The 21,746-nt window shown below is 40.8% G+C and overlaps 2 protein-coding genes across 8 annotated transcripts in view; one reads left to right on the forward strand and one right to left on the reverse strand.

The window, feature by feature from the left end:
• gsap (gamma-secretase activating protein) overlaps positions 1-21,316 on the forward strand; it is a 36,019-nt gene extending 14,703 nt beyond the window's left edge. For 2 of the 6 annotated variants that reach the window (XM_054799990.1, XM_054799991.1), the window contains exons 25-32: positions 395-490; positions 4,051-4,121; positions 4,270-4,364; positions 4,504-4,623; positions 6,342-6,403; positions 7,174-7,272; positions 8,601-8,697; positions 8,784-10,555. In XM_054799990.1, coding sequence (XP_054655965.1) covers positions 395-490; positions 4,051-4,121; positions 4,270-4,364; positions 4,504-4,623; positions 6,342-6,403; positions 7,174-7,272; positions 8,601-8,697; positions 8,784-8,884 — 741 coding nt within the window. In that variant the 3' untranslated portion in view covers positions 8,885-10,555. Of the gene's footprint in view, positions 1-394; positions 491-4,050; positions 4,122-4,269; positions 4,365-4,503; positions 4,624-6,341; positions 6,404-7,173; positions 7,273-8,600; positions 8,698-8,783; positions 10,556-12,195; positions 13,537-21,106 lie in introns of those variants that run through there. The other 4 variants (XR_008573794.1, XR_008573793.1, XM_054799993.1 and 1 more) reach the window with 4 other exon arrangements.
• The window catches only part of ccdc146 (coiled-coil domain containing 146), a 62,228-nt gene that overhangs the window by 8,209 nt on the left and 32,273 nt on the right, over positions 1-21,746 (reverse strand). Inside the window, exons 22-27 of one of the 2 annotated variants that reach the window (XR_008573792.1) lie at positions 16,647-16,757; positions 16,429-16,566; positions 16,241-16,366; positions 16,026-16,148; positions 8,734-12,718; positions 7,189-7,245 (exon numbers count right to left, since the gene is read on the reverse strand). Coding sequence is in view for 1 of the 2 variants with exons in the window: in XM_054799983.1 (XP_054655958.1) it covers positions 7,238-7,245; positions 12,571-12,718; positions 16,026-16,148; positions 16,241-16,366; positions 16,429-16,566; positions 16,647-16,757 (654 nt within the window). In the remaining variant the exon portion in view is untranslated. Of the gene's footprint in view, positions 1-3,888; positions 7,246-8,733; positions 12,719-16,025; positions 16,149-16,240; positions 16,367-16,428; positions 16,567-16,646; positions 16,758-21,746 lie in introns of those variants that run through there. The other variant, XM_054799983.1, reaches the window with a different exon arrangement.

Genomic DNA, 21,746 nt, shown 5'->3' on the forward strand with positions numbered 1-21,746 from the left:
CTTATTAAACCAACTGCCTCCAATGTAAAATAGCTTCCGCACATAAGAACTAGTGCAAGTCATGGATCCATGGTAAATAAGTCAATTATTTCCCCCTGGAGTCTTATCTTACGCTTCAGAAATGACGCGTTTCAGTTTTTCTTTCTTTTTTTTTTTTTTTAGTGTTTTTTTGATGAAAAATGTTCTCATCCTGCAGCTTTGCCTGTACTCAGCATTATGTGAAAAGTGCAGATAGCTTCAGTTTAACGGAGTTCAAACAAGACGTTGGCTCCGCCTGGACTATTCTTAGAATGACCCCGGTCATCCGGTCGCTTTGCTCGCCGCTTCTATATTTTATTTTTTTCCCCCGTTCATCTAAATGCACGGAGTGTCTTATGTGGTGTGTGTGCTGTAGACGGTGGAGAAGCTGCGAGAGCATCTGAACACACACCTGCCTCGCCTGGGCAAGAAGAAGATAGACGCCCTGGTGGTCAACTACGTAGCGGAACTGGTCGGTACTCCGTTGCATTAGGTTTCATGGGGGTGGGTTTACATCACCCTATTTTAATACCATTTTTGTCCTCTTTTCATACAAAACCTTTACTCAATTGTTGTATTTCGTGTTAAATCCTTGGCGACAAAATCATCAAGGGTAAACATGCGTTCTGTAGAGCGCGGACCTCCGAACTCTTGCGTTCTGTCAATAAAAATAATGTACAGTATTATTAATGTTGTTTCAGCCATTTTCATTACAAAACCTTCACTCAGGTGTAGTGTTTTCATATTAAATCCTTCTATCCTTGGTATTAGCTCCACGTATCAACCAACTTTTATGGACATTTACCGAGTAGTTTTAGCCTAACCAAGCTCACAAACAAATTAACAAATGGCAGCTTTTTAGTGAATACAGCAGAGGTGTCCAAACTTTTTCCACCGAAGAGGCTGCATACAGAAAGGTTAAAGGATGCAGGGGTCACCAGAGGTGTGGACTCGAATCAAGTGACTCGGACTCTGGTCAGATTCAAGTCACAATTTTGATGACTTTGGACTTGACAATATCTAAAAACACTTGCAACTCGACTTGAACTTTGGCATCAATGGCTCAGGACGTGACTCGGACTTTAGTCTGATAACTTGAAAATACTTGAGGCTTCTCCTACTTCAGTGGGCGTGTTGAGTAAAATTTGTCCCCATTCGAAGTATTCAACTCACATGATCGTTAGGTAATTTCCAGCAAGACATCATGTTTCCCCTTTGAATGCATCTGTTACCGTCCAATCAGGTTTAAGAACAAACATTGAATGTGTGGCGTACATTTCTGTGCACTGACTAAATCCTGAATGCTCTGTCGGGCACTCTTTTTCTGTGACACGGGTCTTCCATCCATTATTTGTCAAATTTCATAGATTGTTACATTGTTCAAATGGCATTTTATTTGGGAAACAGCAAACAGTGCCAGTGACTTCGGATTTTACTCTACCTGTCTTGTTTTGACTCAAGATAAAGGTCACATAAATCCCCCTTTTCATAGCTGTCTCAGGCAACGCCTGTAATACAAAGTTACAAGTTTTTTCTTGTAAATGTACGACTTCATTCTCGAAATCTCCGATTTTTTTTTTTTTTTTCAATGTGGCCCTAATACTCCGTTGTACCCCTGGATTCCAGAACTGAAGGAAAAAATTAAGTGACACCTCCCAAGTCAAGCCTAATGTCCACTCCACAAAGAACAACCTCCACCCCACACTTATTGAGACTAATGTCTGCACTGTCGCAGGAGGGGAAGTTGGTCAAATGGATTACAGCTTTTAAAGAGCCAGGAAGTTGTGCTGAGATAGATTACGGCTCCACTCCACATTATTGTCATAGTTATTTATTCCCTGTCCACTGTTGCTATGGATCGTCTGTTTATTATGCAGTCCCACGTCAGAGCAAAGAGCAACCACTGAACACATACTGGAAGTACTGTTAAGGTGTTAATTATGCAGTAGAAAGATGAGGTTTCTTTTTATCAGAATGAGTGAGGAAGGGCTGCTTTTAGACAGCGAACAAAGAGTGACGACTATTATTTGAAAAATAAACCCACCATAGTTTTGTATTTTGGACAAATCTTGGCTATAAAATAATTTCAAAAAGACTTTGACTTGAAAGGCCACCAGAAGTGTCATTATTATTAATGGACCAAAAGAGCAGGATCTTGAGTACTGAATCGCCAAAAACAACAATCCAAAGTCTCTGCTAACATTTGTGCAACAGCAACGACAACATTGACACACATGGTGCATTCCAAGGAGTAACAGTAGCACGGTTACCATCATTTTGACACAGCCTGAGAAAGCATTGTATTGTACAGACAATCAATTACTTTCCAGATAACATCTGGAATTTGATATTTTTATATATTAGATATTTTTTTTTATAGCTACTGCAAGGGTGTCTAAAGTGCGGGCCGGAGGACAGTTACGGGCATCGGCACATTCTAAAATTAAAAAAACTAAATAACAGCAAAAATGGATAAAGGAGCGGTGATTTTACAAGAATAAAGGCAAAATATTAAGATAGTAAAGTCATAATGTGAAGGGAAAAAAATGGAAAAAGTTGAAAAATTTATTAAAATTAAAAAGTTGGAAAATTTGGGGAAAATTATGTTGGGAAAATATTATGATAATAACATCAAAATAGGAGAATAAAGTCATAATATTACAAGAAAAAAATGTACTGTCGGAATATTTGTAAAAGATGTAAGAAGAAATATAAGAAGAAAACTTTCATACTAACCTGACTTGAGTTCGATTTTTTTTTTTTTTAAACACGCAGATGTAACATGTAACATTGACATAAAGGACATATCCACAATCCACTGTTCAACATGTCCGAAAAGGAGCAGGAAGAAGCAGAGCTTATTAAATCCTACCCCGCCTCCATATCACAGCAGTCACTAATTCAGTTACAGATTTGTTCACTCTGTGTCCATATACACCAGTGGTTGTCAATTATTTTCTGTAATGCCCCCCACCCCCACCACTACACACTCACAAACTGAACTCGAAACTGAAACCAGCAGTGAAGCATACAAGCCTATTCAAGAGTCAAATTGCATGCAGAGTACCACAAATTCATACATGTTGGCAGGTTTGCACTAATACTGAAAATCCTCCCCTCAACGCCCAAGGGGGCCCCGCCCCGCTATGTGAGAAGCACTGATATAGACCAATCATGGAAAGAAACAAAACAATACACTTAGTCACCGACAACCAAAAACACAAAGCTGAGATGCAGGCTGTTTTGTTTTTGTTTTTTTTTTTATGTAAAAAATGTCCTCGCATATCTACAGCGGTTGGTTTAATAAAACATAAACATTGAAACATTCCCCCCACATGCAGCCCTCGGTCGGAAAGGCTTGGACACCTTTGAGCTACTGTGGGGGTCGCCAACGTGTCGACCGTGAGCTATTAAGTCGATCTTTGGGACTTTGCCGGACGGAGTGACAGAGCGCTGCAGCAATGCACTTGCACACACATTAATTATTGCTCCAAGTCTGCCTTTGCTACTGTGACGTGCGCCAAAATATTTATAAAAAAATATCTTCAAATGCATGCATCATGATTTTAGCTATTATTTATTTTTGTGAACAAAGTAAAAAAGTAAATGACACTAATCATTGGTAGCCGAAATGAGGATGTTAGTGTGTCCAAAGCAGGGGAATGTCTTCTTGTTAGATTCGGTGAAAGGTCGTGTGTGTGACCAATTGTGTGCACGTTTCAGTCACGCCATGTACGTCATGTGATTTTGGACAGCAACGTGTAAGCGTGCAGATGTGGGCGATGGCGTGTCATTCGGCGCAGGTGGAGATGAAAATGGGAAGTGGGGAATCTAAAGAGGGAAGTGAGCGTGTGTGTCTCCAAAAAAAAAAAAAAAAGGCCACAGATGCAAAAAAGATGGAGGTTGTTTTTTGGCTTCAAGATGTTGGCAATTTGCATTTTAAGATTCCTGCCTTTGCCTCCAGCTGCACGCTGGAGAGAATGTTTCATTAGAATGTAACAGAGCAAAGAACTAATGTGTTGTTGTGCGTAGCTGGAGCTGATCAGACATATGCTGGAGTCAGTGTGGCTGAAGCACAAACTTGGCCCTCGTGTTCTGTGCCTGTGAGTAGCCGACTTTTATCAATGTACACCCCCTGCTTAACATGATGTATAATGCCTGCACTTACATCTCTGCATGTGCACCTCACATGTGCGTCATGGGTTGCGTAACGCCCCTCCCGCCCCTCTTCCTCACGTTCCGACTTTTCAGCACACAGCAGGCTGGCCCTGGCGAGTGGGCCGTGTTTCACTTCATGCTTCGGATCCTGGAAGCCACGAGGGGTCTCTGCATGCCCCTCCCACCCGGTAGGACCGACGCACACAACACAACAGCAGCCAATTAAAACACACAGCGTGTATTTGCATGGAACATGGTGCAAATACGGTCAAACGTGAATCATTTTGTGTTACAACAGCTTCACTAAATTGTTGTTTTTGTCGTCAGGCTATCACACCCTGCTAGCAATGTTCGCCGTGCGCTGCCTGCCTCATCACACTTTCCTACAATATGTCGACCACGGATTTCTTCAGCTCACGGAAACCTTTGTCTCTCGACTCATGACAGGTGCACGCACTGTCACCTCCTTTTTGAGTTCTGGGAAAACTCGCCATTTTGGCCTTATCAGCTCCATAATGATCATTATTGGAAGAAACCGCATCTCATTTGCCCTACAATGGCAAAGCTTTAGTTGTACAGGCACACGGTGGGCCTAGTGGTTAGCATGTTGGCCACACCGTCAGGAGATTTGGAAGATCTGGGTTCGAATCTCCATTAGGCATCTCTGTGTGGAGTTTGCATGTTCTCCGCGGGTACTCCGGTTTCTTCCCACATCATTCCTCCAAAAACATGCATGTTAAGTTAATTGGCGACTGTAAATTGTGATGCGATGTGTACCCCGCCTCTCGCCCCAAGTCAGCTGGGATAGGCTCCAGCATACCCACAACACTAGTGAAGATACCCTAGCGGCATAGAAAATGGATGGATAGTTGTACCGAGAGTAGTCACACGTGAACGTTTACTCGCTTGAGAAGATGCTTACACTCTTCCTCACATGTTACACACCCAAATGCCTACCTCACTCACGTTACGGAATTGTACCACACGGGACTATGAAGGTATCGAAATAGACGCCTACACACTAATATACATGCAAAACAATACTGTTTTATACACATTTAATAACCCGCAAGGCATGCTGGGAAGCCCACACACAAACACACTTCCCCAACAAGAAGTTAACTTCTGACTAACCTCCAGTGGCAAAATAGACATTTTTATGGGCGTCTCGATTACGAACAACAGGGAACTACTGTATCTAATTAAAAGTATGCAATATTGTGTTTTTCTTTCTTTGTTTAAAATAATTTGTGATGGGTTTCATTGCACAACAATGTTAGCATGTTGCCCTTAGCTTCATATGCCTGGATGTGTACGGCGGCCATGCTGGGAAGGTATACCCTGTACATGCCTGTGAATGGCATACGCGTGTTCCTCGCCACTTCACGCTTCAAATCTCGAGGCTTTACTCTATCACGGCTTTTCAGAATACAGCAACTGAAAAAGTAGGCATATTTAAGCAAATATGTATTTTTGGCCTAAATTAAGCATTTTCAAGCATAAAAATGCATAAGCATACAAATATAAGGCATTTGGTAAAAGACATGAATGTGATGATCCGTAGTATTCTACATTGGTCTCTAGGTGTCAGTGATGTTATACTGATGAGACAAAAGCCACTGCAGGAAGTACTGTGCAGGACAGGAAGTAAAAAAAGAACAACAACAATGAAGTCTCCCAATACTCACGTGTATTATGTCTTATTTCCTCTTATTATGTCTACTATGTTGGCTAAAACGAGTGTAAAGGTGACTATGGGGTGTTATTTCATGTCAACAGCGCTCTAATAGTGTTAAAAAAAACTAATTTACAAGGTCGTAAACGTGTTTTCTATGCTCTAACTACAAAAGTATTAAATTTACTTTGCGGAAATTCACTTATCATGGTCGCTTCTGGAACCAGCGAACTGCAATAAACGAGGCATTACTGTACTAAATATGGGCAGCGATGAGACACATACAGTGTAAACAAGCAATAAATATACTGTAGTAGCCCAACAGTATTTCTCAGCGTAGACGCAAACAAAAACACATCTTACGGGGCACATTATTGGGTGCATAAGCATCTAACGACATCGTTTAAAAATATATGCATTATTATTATTTTGTCTGTAGGTTGGACTGAATCCCACTCATCTTGACCTTGTCTAATTTTTCATTTTTTAGATTTGGACAACAGTGACGCCAATGAGAAGCTGAAGTTCAGTGTTTTGAAGAGACTTCCTGAGGTATGCGTGTGTGAATGTAGCATTAAAACAATACAGAAGGAAGTTCTGAAATTAAAGGTTGCAGTTATTTTAGGTCTCACTAAGTGCTTGAGTAATCGACTACCGTGTGTGTGTGTGTTGGGAGGTTAGGTAGGGGTGTTTTCTGTCCAAGTCTTGGGAGCGGTCCACCACTGTGTGTCTCTTGTGTAACTTCCACGTGTTTGGGTACAGTATTTGTAAGCATGTGTGTGTGTGTGTGTGTGTGTGTGTGATAATGAGGAATGTTGAGTGTTTTGTGTCTCTCTGCCATTTCCTGGCAGCTTGTTTGGGCGCCCAGTCATACCTATCTCACTTGCCAATTTATTAGGCACCCCTGCTGCACGATGCAAGGAATCGTCGCCGGGGTTTTATCGTCCGTTTCTGATTTATTCTACACATCATTCCGGGGGCTGTAATTTGCAGCCAGGTCACACAGAGACAGTGAGGCTATAAATAATTTAGTAGCAAAGTTTCACAATCGGGCTTAAAATATTAATCTTGAGAGAAAAAAAAAAACAATAATTAAACAATGATTGATGGTGTCTCTTATGCGAGCGTCTGGCTGTGTTTAATAGACGCAAAACGCAGCTCCGTATAAACATGACTGATGGAGCACAGTGGGGTTTCTTATTAGCAAGGTGTATATTTCACAACAAAGATGTCTACGCATGCCTCAAATCAAAAGATGCAGATATTTGTGCACTCCTGGGAGTGTGTCTAGAAAATGTAATCTTGTGTGTGTGTGTTTGTAGGCAAACAGATTCTACCACATGTGGGATCATCCCGTCAGTTCGGCTTCCATCTCCAGAGATTATGTCAGAAATCTGTTGGGGAGACACAACAAAAACAAGGTAAGACAATGGCTGCATGAAAAGCCACTGCTGACCACATCCCTGGATATCATAGCAATCCCTAGACGCCCGTGAAAATATGCCCCCTAGTGGCTGTGAGCAGTATAGCAATAGCATCAGAGTAATTGATTGGATAATCTTACTTCACCTACTTACGGAAAAGTCCAATTGTTTGGTTCTGATAAACAGGGGAGAACAGGGGTGTACAAACCTTTTCCTGCGAGGACCAAAACTGAAAAATGAAAGGATGCAAGGGCCACTGTGATATTTTGTAAATGTAGTGCTAAGAAGTTATATGTATTTCAAGAAAAGTGCATCTACATTAAATTCAGTGTGTAGGTGAAAAGTTTATTAGTGTAAACTTTGGTCTGCAATTCCCTCCCCCCTATTTTTGCTACTGTTTTTTTTATATTTTCAAAATAGTTAAACTTTCTTCTTTGCAAATTTTATATTCTATTCTTACTTTATTCCCATATTATAACTTCTACCCTGACCTAATTTTCCCCCAAAAAATTACTTCTTTTTTTTGTTTTGCTTCTCATTTTATGACTTTCAAAAAAGATTTTTTTCTTTAACATTTCATTTTTATGCTACTATAGTGAGTGACATTATTTTTGACAAAATTGCAACTTTTGTCCTCTTAATATTTTGACTTTATTCTTGCAAAAATACATCAGTTTCTGCTGCTTCTGTCTTATTTTATTTCATCTTTGTTCTTGTAAATTTTTGTTTCATAATTATTTTATTCCCATCATATTTTGACTTTATTCTTGTAACATTAAAACTTTGCAACTGTCTGCAACCTAATTTTCCTAAAATTACAACTATATTTGTTTTGTTTGTTTCTGATATTACAGCTTAAAAAAAGTTTAATATTTCATCTTTATGCTGCTAAAATGTTATTTTTCATCATATTCCTCTCATTCTGTCATATTACGACAGTCTTGTAAAATTCTGCCCTTTTCCCTTTAGATTACAACTTTTGTCTCTTAATATTTTGATTTTATTCTTGTAAAATGACTGCTGATTTACCCAATTTTGATGTAGAATAATGAGAAGAGCCTCCAACGGCGTTACACGATGTCATAATGATTAGCACTGACAACATGTACATAATGAGACAACATCTTGGTCTTTTTTCATAATAATTACTCACACCCTTCTCGGTTCTTTTTTCCAGTAGCTCAGTTTCTCAATATTATTTCAAATCGGGGCGGGCGCGAAAACATTTCTGTCCCCCAGTGGGGGCATGACTGAAAACTGAGAACCACTGCAGTAGCACAAGTTCATCTCCACCCTCCCAAAAAATGTGTGTGATTCCACCCCAGGGATTTGCATTCACTGGCAGAGACAAAGCAGGCTTCAGACCAGAGTTTCTCCCTCTCACATACCTGGCCAAAGTCCTGTCTGATATAGAAGAACAAGGTAATATATGTGTGTGTGTGTGTGTGTGTTTCTCACATGGCAACCTCCACCCACATAAGCTCCCTCCTCCCTCCACTGTGCACCAGCTCTGAACCCCTTCGACGAGCAGGAGAACATAGACGCCACGTTTGTGGAGAAGACGGCTCTGAAACAGACACTGATTCTGCTGGGCTTTGAGGGAAAATGACAAAGACGTGATGGATGGAGGCTGTTGGACGACAAGGAAAGGCTGAAGAGAGACGTTTGTATGAAAGGGAAAACTTTTGACACTTTCATTTAAGTTGGGAAAGCAAAAATCAATAACGGAATAGAATTCTACAGCCCTGAACAGCCACAAATTCTCCATATTCTACGGCAATATATCAACAGCAAGAACATTGTCGTGTTTATTCACTCAACTCCAGAGAGTACCAGGCATTGACGGTGTTTGTACGAATGCATTTTTTAAATACTAAAGTGTTAACCAATATTTTCAACAAATTAAATATTTTATATACATCACATTTCCACAAGTAAATCATGATATGACTAAGTATTATGAAATAAGATTTTATGTATTATATAAGTTTTCCCACAATACTAACACTTAATTGAAGTAATATTAAATATTTTACATATCATATCATTTTAAAAGGCATGTACTGGTAACTGAAGTGCTATTAAATAATATTTCATATATTCCTCCACAAATAAACAATGATAGTAAAATTCTATATTTATAAAATTCTGAATTTGCAGTCTGGCGCTTATTTCTTAACGCAGACCGGTATCTATTTGAGCGGAGGCTGCTTACTATTTGAGGTGAGACGGCATTTATAAGCCAATCCATACACGCCACAAGCCGACACACACATGCTTGCAGACGAGCAGGGGACGCTTTAAAACCGGACGCAATTATCACTTCAGAGCAAATCTAAATGAGGAGATAGTAGAGAGCGGGGGATACACTCGAGGGATCTATAAGATGGAAGATGAAAAGGTAATATTTTTGAAGATTAAGTGACTGTCATTTGGTCAGCGATGTGGGAAATCATATGGGGTCCTGCTTTTAAGGTTAAGGGCAGTAAAAGATGGGCTTCTGCAGAGCAAAAGAAAAGAAATAACACATTTTGTGTTAAGATAAGTCACGAACAATAAAAGACGTCCTTGCTTCATTTGCTACAGTCAGGGGTTTTACCGCTACATCCAAATTTGGTCAATGTGAGGGGTCCATTTCCCGATCGTGACAGTTCTGACATTTCCTGTTATCGTGGCATTGTAACACACTGTTCCAATATTCGCATTGGGTTTGATGTAATGAGGGAAGAGAACAACAGGGCTTCATTATACAGTGATTTATTTGCAGAACACATTGTAATAAGCCTGCCAAATGCAGAAGGGGAGAAGCGTCAAACAAAAGGAACTGAAAGGGAGATGAAAAGAAGACGTGCATACAAAGTTCTGGCTTGGTTTTCATCATGTGACTTAGCCTTTTTCACTGTAAGTGAGCGGTAAGGGGGTTTTTGTGTGAAATACAACACATTCTATCCAGCTTTTGAATAAAAAGGGACTTGTACTTTTATGCGTCGTTTGCAGTGAGTTTTTTTTTCTGTTAATATGATTCCAATTAGCGCTCAAAAAGGGTTGCATGGTAACGCCCCCGGATGCTTTTTTTCTTCTGGTTTCGTCAAATATTGGTTTAGCACAGACTCAGCAGTCAGGAAATGATCTCAGTGACAGTCATCATCATCATCATTGTGCAAGCTGAGTCTTACAGCCATGAAATCCGCATTCATGCCAAGCATTTTTCCAGAAATTGCTGTTTTGGAATCGGGAATTCCAGCCTTGGCGGTGGCTGGCCTCGACCGGTGCGTGTTATGTAGCTGGTTAATGAGGCCTGAAGAGTTTGGTGCTAAATGAAACTGACAGCTCTCAGCAACTGCCAGCAATGGATGATCACACATACCACTGCTCTTTTATACAGTACCATAGGAAAGGAACTTCCGGTCCTTGAATATGTGAGCTCAAGGGTGTCCAAGGTGATCATTTTTGGCTTGTTTAGTTTGTTTTTTGCAGGCCTTCAGCATATTGTAAATGTACAAATCATTTGTTATTAATGAGACACACAAGACTTTCAATGTGCCATGTTTGGTGCGCTCGTGCAAATTCCAAACAAGCAATTTTGCGGCCTTTGAAGATCTTAAAACCATTCTCTTACAGATGCAGTCTGACGGTTATTGGACTGCACTCGGCACCAGTAACAACCTTCATTCGGACCCGAGGATCGTCCCGTGTCTTGACAGACAATCAATCAGATCCTCCAGCTCGGGGCCAGAGCAATTTTTTATATTTAATTTATTTCCAGCGCAAAGCGCAAGTGCAGTGCAGAGGTTATGTTTTTGCCGGTGTTTGTCTGTTTGTTTGTGTTCAAAATAACTTGAAAAGTTGTGAATGGATTTGGATAAAATTTTCAGGAATTCTCAGAAATGGGATATGGAAGAACTGATTACATTTTGGGGGTGATCCGAATCACCGTCTAGATCCAGGAATTTTTTAAAGGATTCTTTAACATTGCGCGATAGGACCATTTTCGGGTTTTGTGCATATAACGCCACAAAAAATGATCAGAGCACTTGGAAAAAAAAAACAGGACAAGTTTCCAACAGGTTCTAGAAAATATCAATATCCAGATAATGGAGTCATTCCGGATACTATGATCCAAAATTAGAAAAAAAATAGGGGCCTTTGGAATTTTCATCATAGGAAGACAGCAAATGAAGCTTTACACATGCAACAAACACCAGTATATATAGCCAAGACACCGTGGAATCTGGAGTGTGTTGTTGTCTTGTTGTCTTCAAAAGTTATGGAGCTTCTGTACATCCAGAAGAAAACCACCATGACAGAAAATGTCATTTTTTTTAATAACTACAGAATTTCTATTGATATCATTATGAATCATTATATTTTCATGGTCAAGGAATCTAAATATGTTGATAAAATAAATGCAGGTCTAATATTTATGGTGTAAATCACAATATGGGGGTAACTATGGCGCTTGGCAGAGGTCTGTGCTCTCCGAGTGCTTTTCTAGTTTAACATGTGTTATTTTATTTCGTAATCCATCTAAAATTGCTGACTAATAGTTAAATGTTTCAGTTTTATCTTTAATATTAGCATTTGCTTAGCTTAATCTACCCATTACTTCCCAGAATAGTCTGTCTGGTTTTAATGTTTTACAACTACACCCAATCACCCAATTAGAACCAAATACCAAGTACTCCACCCCCGGTAACTATCTAAGTAAGTACAGACATAAAAGTTGTGAATCACTGATGTGCAACAGCATTTCAATGACCTAAAAAAAAAAAAAAAAACCTATGAAGAGAAACGGAATAAAGTGTATATTTAGAGTCGACTTACTTCATTTGCCGCGACATTGCCTCCTCTCCACCTACCTTTCGTTCAACTGTGCCGCCTTTCTTTGTCATTGTCTGATATTTACATTTCTCCTTTCAGGGTTTAAGCTGGCACTGGAAGCTCGCAGCTTAAAGCCGCTGCAATGTATTCATAGATGGCGACATTAGCAGTGCCAGGGATATATAAAACCAGACTAAAAAAAGAAAAAAAAAAGATATAAAATATTCCAAAAATGTGTCATTTTGTGTTTTGTACAAAGAAGCTATTCCCTGTTAACGTAAAAAACAGTGAACGAGATTGCAACCAGATGCTGCCATGAAGCAATTAGAGGAAGTATGCTCTGCGAGGAGGACAAGGGAGGTACAATAATGGGAAGACAGCGGAATTTATGCTATTCAAAATTTTGTTTGCATTTTCACGACAGCTCCAAGGGTTTGAGTTGCGTTGGTTTGCGTATATGTCTCATGTTGGCACCTGCTTGGGTGGGCTTGAAGGGGGCCTGTGCTCCATAGGGCTTGGGCAGAGGGAGTTCGTCCGTCTGGGGGATGTAGGCATCAGGCCGTATCTCTGCCGTAGTGAGCTGACCGTTAGGCAACAGGTTCCACTCGCCTTCATCCGCCATCTACGCACACACACACACACACATAGTTTTAATATTTATGCATGACCTTGGAGTGCGCAAGCTGAAATTCAAATTCAAAGTTTAATCATGAAAATGGAATAATAAATTCAATATTTGTGATATGTCAAAACAAATGCAAGTGCTAAGAATGGCAAAAAGGTAGTAAACAAAACATTGCTACTGGACTTGCTCTCATTAGTGCGGAACACATTTTCTGCTAGCAATTGCAATTACCGTACATTCCAGACTATAAGCAGCTACTTTCTTCCACACACTTTGAACCCTGCAGCTTAAACAATGATGCGGCTAATTTATGGAAAAAAGAACTACAGTTTCCATAATGCTAGGTTTGAAAGTAGTGAATTGTCGTGAAGTGGATACAAAAATCCCATTTTTAAGTCTTATGCAGCGATCGTGTTTTCATCTGACAAATCTTAATTAAGTTTGATCAATTGTAGAATTACTACAGCTTCTGCTTGACTGCTCGGAAAAAAGGCCCTCACATCTCACTCATCAGAGCGTACAAGTGATGCTGGGAACACCGGTGTAGGTAGGAGTGCAAGGTTTATAGTGTGGTCTTTCTGTGTAAATATCCTACACCTACGGCTTATAGACAAGTGCCGCCTATTTATGTGCAAATTATTACTGTGGGTCTCCCTTTTCCAGAGCCGACTTTCTTCAGGCTTCTGATTGGCTAAGCCTCTGACTTGCAAGATTAAACACCATCAGTAGAATATTTATATTTTATATATTTTTTAAAATCTTGTCCTCATTGAAGCTTATTGCACTTTTCAGCACATCGCCGCAAATGTGCACTAATCCACTAGTTTGTTAGCAAAGTGACTCACTTGGCATTATGGAGTCCAGAACCACCAAAGTGCAAAGCAGTCACGCTTCCTACCTAAGGCAATGCCCAAGTGAATACCAATATTTGGAAAACTTAAGTCATTTTGACCTTTTGTCCGCATGCAAACTTTTGAGTGTCCAGAGTAGACACTTGTGGCTGACAAAACCTGTATGTTTTTTTCAGCAAATGGCATTGTTAACCTTTCCTGTTGTGTTTATTGCTTAATATGCAAGTGTAATATCCAGTCAACAATGCGCTATAGTCATCCCTCGCTCGATTGCAGTTCAAACACCATGACCTCGCTCTATTGCAGTTTTTCAAAAATGTATTACTAAATGATTGGTGTTTTGTGGTTGACTATGCCCTATTATTAGTCCATAAATATGGAAAGACAAGTCACGTGTAGTATTCTGGTCAATAGGCGTCAGGAATGTTACATTGATGAGACATTACTTTAGAGTTGATTACCGTCACACTGCATGGAGTCAGCCATGGCATGTTCGACCTGACAACGTGAAAAAAAGTTCTCCCATTTCGTGTGGAAGTGGTAAGTTTTTGGCTTCTGACTTTGTATTTCTTCCCCATTCCGTTTGAAACATTTTCTTAAGTTTAGAACAAATAAATTGGAGGCCAACTAGTTAGCTCGGTAGCTTGCTATATGCTATGAGCTGAGGCAATCTCTTATGTCCCGGCAGTGATCCTGTAGCCTGCGCATTACAGTTGCACAATGTGATGTAAACTAAGAATAATAGGAGTTTAAAGATGACTATAGGGGTGTTATTTCAAATCTACAGGGCTCTAACAATGTTAAAAAACTTATTTTGAAAGTCATAAACAGGGTTTCTATGCTCTAACTACAAATATATTCCATTTTTAAATAAGTAGGGATGTCCCTATCCAATTTTTTTTAATAATAAGCTTTTGTTACAAGCATGAATTTGTGGAATTGAATATGGTTATGAACATAGCTCTTCAAAGCATTAAAAATAATGCAAAGTATTGCTGAATTTACTACTGCTGACACAGCATAACCAACAATATTGTTTGCCGTTTGTAAAAAACCTCTATGAGTCAGGTCCCTAATCCAATAAAAGCTCTAATAAAAGATAAAAATGGGCGTGTGAAATACTAATGATTTGACATGGTTTTAGATCAATTTGTGGTGTGATTTAGAATATATGACTTTTTTTTTTTTTAACAAACTCTCTTCAACGCAATAGTAATTTAATAACGGTCCCAAGTATAAACAACCAGTGTTTAGAGCAGTGCTTCCGGTGTGAGCGCCCTGCACCATGACACAGCAGTCCGGGTACAGTGAGAGGGAACTAGCGCTGTAGCTATAGAGCCGAATATCCAATGTCCAACATGAAACTAACTTCACCACGGTACACCTCGTTCATGTCTGCAATGTGGTGTTGCGTTTTCTTCTTCTTGCGGGTGGCGCGAGTCGAGTGGCAATCAGCTTTGAGGCGCATTACCGCGCCTACCATGTTGGAGTGTGGCCCAGAGTTCCGAACGTTATGCGGCAACCGGATCGGGCCGATCTCATGGCGGAAGCCGGTATTATCTGATCTTTAAAATACAGCGGATCGGGACATCCCTATAAATAAGCAATCCCACTTCACGGAAATTCACTTATCTGGAACCAATTAACGACGATAAATGAGGGACTGTATTAAACTGGATGATCCTTTTGTTGTCTTTTCCCGAGACAGCTTTCTTCGGGCTTCTGATTAGCTAGGCCTTTGAATTGCATGTTTAAACACCAGTAGTCTTGACATATATTGAATTGGGAATCTATACTGTTCAACTGCTCTGAGGGCATCCATCCATTGATATATACAGCATGGCTGATTAGATGTGGGGTCAAAGTTCTGTTGAAGGGTAAAAAAGCCGCCATGGACCTCATGACCTCAAATTCATGCAGCACTGAAATGAGGTGAGCTGAAATCCAAGAGACTTCAAAGGATATGAATGGATTACTGTCTGGCATGGATGCCAGAAGTATTAGCTTTAAATTAGAAAAAAAAGGCTGGCCAACTAACAGGAAACACATTGAACTCTGAAGAGGCTATGATGATTTTTGAATTTCACAATGTTCTGTCTTGCATCTGCATGTGGAGCTTTGTGGTGTCCTTTTATGGGGCAGCAGCCATAACCGAGAATAATGCGGATGAGAAGACACTACAGATGAGAGCAGCTGGACTCCTTTCAGACACGACTGATGCCGCCTTGTGTGCCAGTCTGGTGTTGGGCCTGTTGACAAATCTCATCTTGTCCTTGCCGAGCCTTTGTGCCAGCATGTTAAATCTCTCCTCTGCATCACCGTGCACACACACAGGTAGAAAGCAACACTTGCCTTGTGGCTTTAATCAATTCCTTTCTCCTCCTCCTCTTCCCTCAAGAGCTTCAATCAAGTCCTGAGCGGTGATCTTTGTAAGTGTGGTTATTTCTTTTTACCCTCTCTCGCTCCTCTTTGTCTCTCTGTCTCCTCTTCTTGTCCTGGAGCATCCTCCTCCACTCCTCCTCCATTTCTGGGCAGGGTGGCAGGCCTTGCTCCAGCCGCCTGTGACTCCTGTCCATCTGGGGGTAATATAAAAACCCAGTCACCTGACACGGTATTGTAGCCGCAAACATACAGGCTCCCGATTGTTCATCATGGTTCCACCTCTGACCTGGAGCTGTTTTTCTTTGATTTCCCGCTGGAGGCACAGGGTGGCAGCCTGCTTCATTGACAGTTCTGCAGACGTGGCCATCAGACGGCGGCTGGCGTCAATGATGCGTGTCCGCAGCTCGTTCAACTGGACATCAACAAGTGAGAACATGTATTGATGTGAGCTGAGCCTCATCCTTTGAAAGCTACCTTCTTGGCCAATGACAGTCTGTCTTGCTGGCAATTGTCGTTCTGCTCTTGGAGGGGCTTCAAGAGCCGGGTCACCTGGTCCACCAGGAGCTCTTTCTCCAAAAGCTGCCTCTCCCTTTCGGCAAGGTTGGCCTCCAGCTACGACGAATGAGACACAACAGCTTCTTTAACCACACAATGTCAACCAAATCAAGAACATAATAAAAGTTGGAGAATACCTTCTCAACCTTCCTGACCAGGTCAGAAGACGAAGGGTCGGAGCCTTTTAGCTCTTTGTAATCTGCGGTTTGCATTAGATGATCAAGCGTCTGATCTCGGGCCTCCAGCAACTGTGAGATAAAGATACAATGTGTAACCTGAGAACATGGAGGAGGATGTAATAAGCTCTGCTTCTTCCTACTCCTTTTCAGACATGCTGAATTGTGCAAGTAAACGTGTGATATGCTTCAATGTACGGCAACTTTGTTCAGCATGTTTCAAATCATTACCATTACCATAGACCAAGGGTGTCCAAACTTTCCAGCGAGGGTCACATTGTGAAAAATGAAAAGATGCAAGGGCCACTTTGATATTTTTTAAAACAACACAAGTGCATATGCTAAAAAGTTAAAAATATTTCAAGAAGAAACTGCACCTCAGCTTTGTGAGGTATTAAAAGTATTATTAGTATGAACTTTGGTCTTTGCTTTTTCCCCCCCAAATATATACATTTTTTCCTCAAGCTAATTTTCCAAAAATGACAACTTTATTCTGTTTTGTTACGCATAATATGACAACTTTAAAAAATAACATTTTTTCTTTAATATTTAAACTCCCTGCACTAAAACAATATTATTTTTCCTCGTACTATTACAAGTTTATTCTCGTAAAATTGCAACTTATTTTGAGTTTGAGTGTTTGAACCTCTGTTGGAGCATCTTTATGTGGACTTTGCACACCCTCCCCGTGCTTGCGTGGGTTTTCTCCGGCTCCTGTGGCTTCGCCCGCATCCCAAAAACATGCATGTTGGGTTAATTAGAAACTCCACATTGCCCATATGTGTGAATGTGAATATGAATGGTTGTTTTTTTATAAATGTGCGCTGGGATAGGCTGCAGTTCAACCGTGACCCTAATAAGGACAAGCAGTATAGAAAATAAATATGCCCAGTGCCAAAAAAAGAAAACGCCGAAAATGGCCGCAGCTTGGACACCCCTGCCATAGACGAATGTGTAGATACTGCAAATGCAAATAACCAAACAGCAAAATGGAGGTAGAATTATAGCTAATTGTCCAGCAGTTCCAATCCACTGCCTAAAAACTAGCTTGTGTTGCATTCCAGTTGGAACAATGAATAATAAGCTCAAAGGCTGGGTATATTAGTTAAAATGATTGTGGCAATATACTGTAGACATAAACATATGAAGCTGAGATGATCAAGCAGCCGTAGCAGAAAATAGAACGCAAGAGAAAAACAGACAGGTGCACTGTCACATGCATAAAAAAGCAACATGAGAAAATATTTCTGGATGCCGGAGGGGATCAATCGGACTCCTTGAGGAAGTAAGGATGAGCTGGAAGAGGAAAAATAGGGTGTGAAAACAACGAGGGAGACACAGGCGGTCTTGACCCGACCCGTCTTATGAAACAGCCGCTTCCCTCCGCTCAACCACGCGGATTATGTGTGTTTACACGCCTGCACCGCAACGTGTGTGAAGCCAGCGTGGAACAAAGTGATGATTCCCATTTCCTCCGACTTCACCAGATTAACGAAGCCTCTCTTAGTGCCAACAGGCGGTTAAGTCTGATCCAAAGTGACATCTCGGGGCCCTTTAAAATACAGCTGCCTCACCCCTCTGTGTCATATGGGCGTCATGTGAACGGCACCGCTTATGGACACCAAGGCAGAGATGGGTGAGAGCGATACAGGAAGGAGATAAAGTGGAAGAAGCATGAAAGCAGCGGTAGATAAAGGATGTGAAATCAAAAGAGAAAAAATAAAAAAGGGAGAATTTGAGCTGACAGATGGGGCGCGGGGTTATCTGCAGTTGTCATAATAATCACATCTCCAGCAGACGATACCCACATGACACCATTTGATCACCATATCATAAACACTTCCTGTGAGCAAGTAAACCGTCCATGACTTTAAAATGCACTTTTAAATAAATTTGGAAGGAGGAAAATATAATCCGCGCAATGCACTGCCATCTGTAAAGCACTTCTCAGCCCATGTGTAGCCGACAAACCTTTACACAAATCATCTCTTCTTTAAAAATCTCTCTGGGGGTGGAGGGTGCTGCACCAGATTTCAGCCACATGTCTCTTCAGAGCTAAAAACATTCGGGAGATTTGCAAACTAGGCCAAACGGAAGACAGCGAGGCCAGCTTTGTACAACAGTATACCATTAGAGAAGCTGTGATCGCGGCTGCGCTGTACAAAACGCGCAGACACAGAATGGGGGGCGAGCGTCTGAGGTAGAACAGAGGCGGGACACTGCCTGACTGTAAAGGTATTCCATAACGATGGCACCTCATTATGTGACTGTGGGATGCCATGTCGCTTCTCTGGGTTCTGAATGAAAAGCAAGGGTAAATACTGTAATTGCAGTATCTACTAGGGATGCGCCAATCGGCCACCGGTTAGAATCGGCAGATTTCAGTAACATGTGATCGGCATATGCCTTTCAAAACCCATCACAAAAACCGATCGGCGTGCGGCGGCAAACCCTACATGTGTGCTGTGTCACGTGGGGTTGCCAACACCCATATAGAGCCGACAAGGGTCGCACTTTGTCCCGTACTGCTGTGAGCATCGACACTCGTCCGTAAAACCTCAATGGCTTCAGTTTGACAGCTTGGCAAAGGCTACGCCAATCGATGCCAGCGTGTTTGATCACTCCCTTATCAAAGCTATTGCTGTTTGACTTTTCTTGCATTTACGTTTACACGCTTTGCCTAGTTGTCACTGGTGGCAGCTAGCTAGCTTGATGTGGCAACCCGAGCACCCATCACACTTGTGTTGCCACATAGAATTATTCGCCTAGCTTCTCGTCTTCTGACTCCAAATGTGACTTTTTAACATAGTGACATTTTGTTTTTAAAACGAACAAGCAATGCTTGTTTTTGTCCCACGGGGAAGTGGATGTTACGTTCATGAGGTACGTACTAACTTTTTCAAGTGTCAATGAACAATTTGGCTCACTTGTCGTCATGATACTAATTATGTCTTGTCCTCAAAAAAACACTATTTGTGTGTGGTTGTTTAATGAACATAAACACATAGCGTGTCCAGCCTTATGATGGTGATACTATCACAGGGGTCTCCTATCCCACCAGCTGACTTTGAGTAGCTCACAAAGGGTCAAAGAATATTTGCTTCAACTCTTAGTAGTTTTTTTATTATTATTATTATTATTATAACTGTTCAATTCAGACTTTGTACCTTTTTATATAATGATCACACAAAGACACAAAGCACAAAACGATGGCCACACTGAGTGGTGACGTGCTTAGCAAATAAAGTAGTGTACAATTTAAATGTTGCCAGTCATAAATAAAACACAAATAGTTGACAGCTCTAATAATGATGAAGGCTGGACACTCAATTTATCTGTTTTAAGTTAAGCAGGACAGATTTCTTTCTTTTTTTTTTTTCTTTTTTAAAAAACTTTTATTTATTTATTTTTATTTTTTTAAACTTTTTTTATTACTGAAAATGCATAGTATTTATCCAGTAGGGGGCGCCATCTGGGTCGACAAGAACTGGAGGGCATTAAAAAAAAACAGCGGAACGATAATTTTTGGCCAGGTGGGGGCGACAGTGGTGCCAAGGTGGCCACGCGGTCATGTCCTTTTCCGCCGCATAACAACATGGCCGATGTCCTGTTCATTTGGGAATATGGGTTCTTGAGACTTCTTTGTGTGTCCTGTCATGATTGAAGTCTTCACCAAATTTCGGGCCAATCCATGAAACTGGTGGCAGGGGCTAATTTAAAAAAAAAATTTAAATGGGGGGGCTTCTGGGTGACCGGACAGGCTTGCAAATTTTGATGAGTTTTCATGCATGTTAAGGCCCTCAAAAATGCGATTAAATTGGGAGAATAATAATATTAATAATAACAATAATAAACATAGCAGTTTCAAAAGGGCTATCACTTATGCCCTAATATTATTATTATTATTATTATTATTAAATAATAATAATACTAATAATAATAATAATAATAATAATAATAAGGAACAGTTTAATCATCAAAGCCTGATTTCGACCACCAAATTACTTGATGATGATGATTAAGCCCCCCTCCCCCTTACTCTCATACTGCTTAGATAGGAAAATAAAAGAAAATGAAGCATCCTCAGGCTTCAGCAAATCTTGAAACACATTAAAAGAATGATAACGATGGTGCAGGCCATGCATGAAATTAAAGACTTTATGTTATAGAAGGCCAATCCTTGTGGTTAAATTAATTATGATAATACACATGTGGAAAACATGTGGACAAGGTGCTAAAATAGGTACATTTTGACAGAACAACCCTAAGACTGGTCTTTATCTCTAAGTTTTATTAAAGGTGTCAACTCCCTTCCCACCGTGGAGAGTAATATTGCAGGAATGACAAACAGTTGCCAGATCTATCCAGACAAATGGCTCACAATGGATATAAAGCAAAGCTTGTTTTGTTTCTATTTGCAGCATCTTTCGGCGGCGGGTTTCCCCACATTCGACTTCCAGACAGGTTGGATGAAAATCGAGGACACAGAATGACTCACCACCACAGGGAGTGTGCAGCGTGTCAGCTGCTCCTCCCTGGAAGAAATAGTGATGGGAGTGAGGGCTTTCTGTCCAAAAGGGTTGTGACATTATCTGCGGATGAGGATGAAGCGACTGTTTCCAACTGTTGCAAGGGAGTTATCCCAGCATTACGCATGCAGGGGGAGATGCCAGCAACTCATAAACACACAGAATCCAACACCGGCTTCTATTAAAATTCCAAGCAAATAAAAGCCGCGGAATATTGAACTGCAATAGTCTCGCAGATGGCCTGATCTATCTTTGTCTAAATTTGCCATCTAAAGGGAAAGGGGTGTCCGGCATGGGATGAGCAAATAAAGTGGTCACAGATGAATACAAATACATAATGTCTGTGAGGAATGGATGGCATGGAGATTGCATTCGCATAGAGAGTGAATTGAACTGGCAAGCGTCCTCCAATGGATTTAATTTGGGCCTCCCCGGTGGACCAAGATGAGCAATTTGGAAAATGATCTGTTGTACACTGGAGGCAGAATGCTTGGCATAAACAGGATGGATAGACAGATGAGCTGACAGAAGG

This window comes from Dunckerocampus dactyliophorus, chromosome 15 (genome assembly GCF_027744805.1).
Source record: "Dunckerocampus dactyliophorus isolate RoL2022-P2 chromosome 15, RoL_Ddac_1.1, whole genome shotgun sequence".
Taxonomy (NCBI): domain Eukaryota; kingdom Metazoa; phylum Chordata; class Actinopteri; order Syngnathiformes; family Syngnathidae; genus Dunckerocampus; species Dunckerocampus dactyliophorus.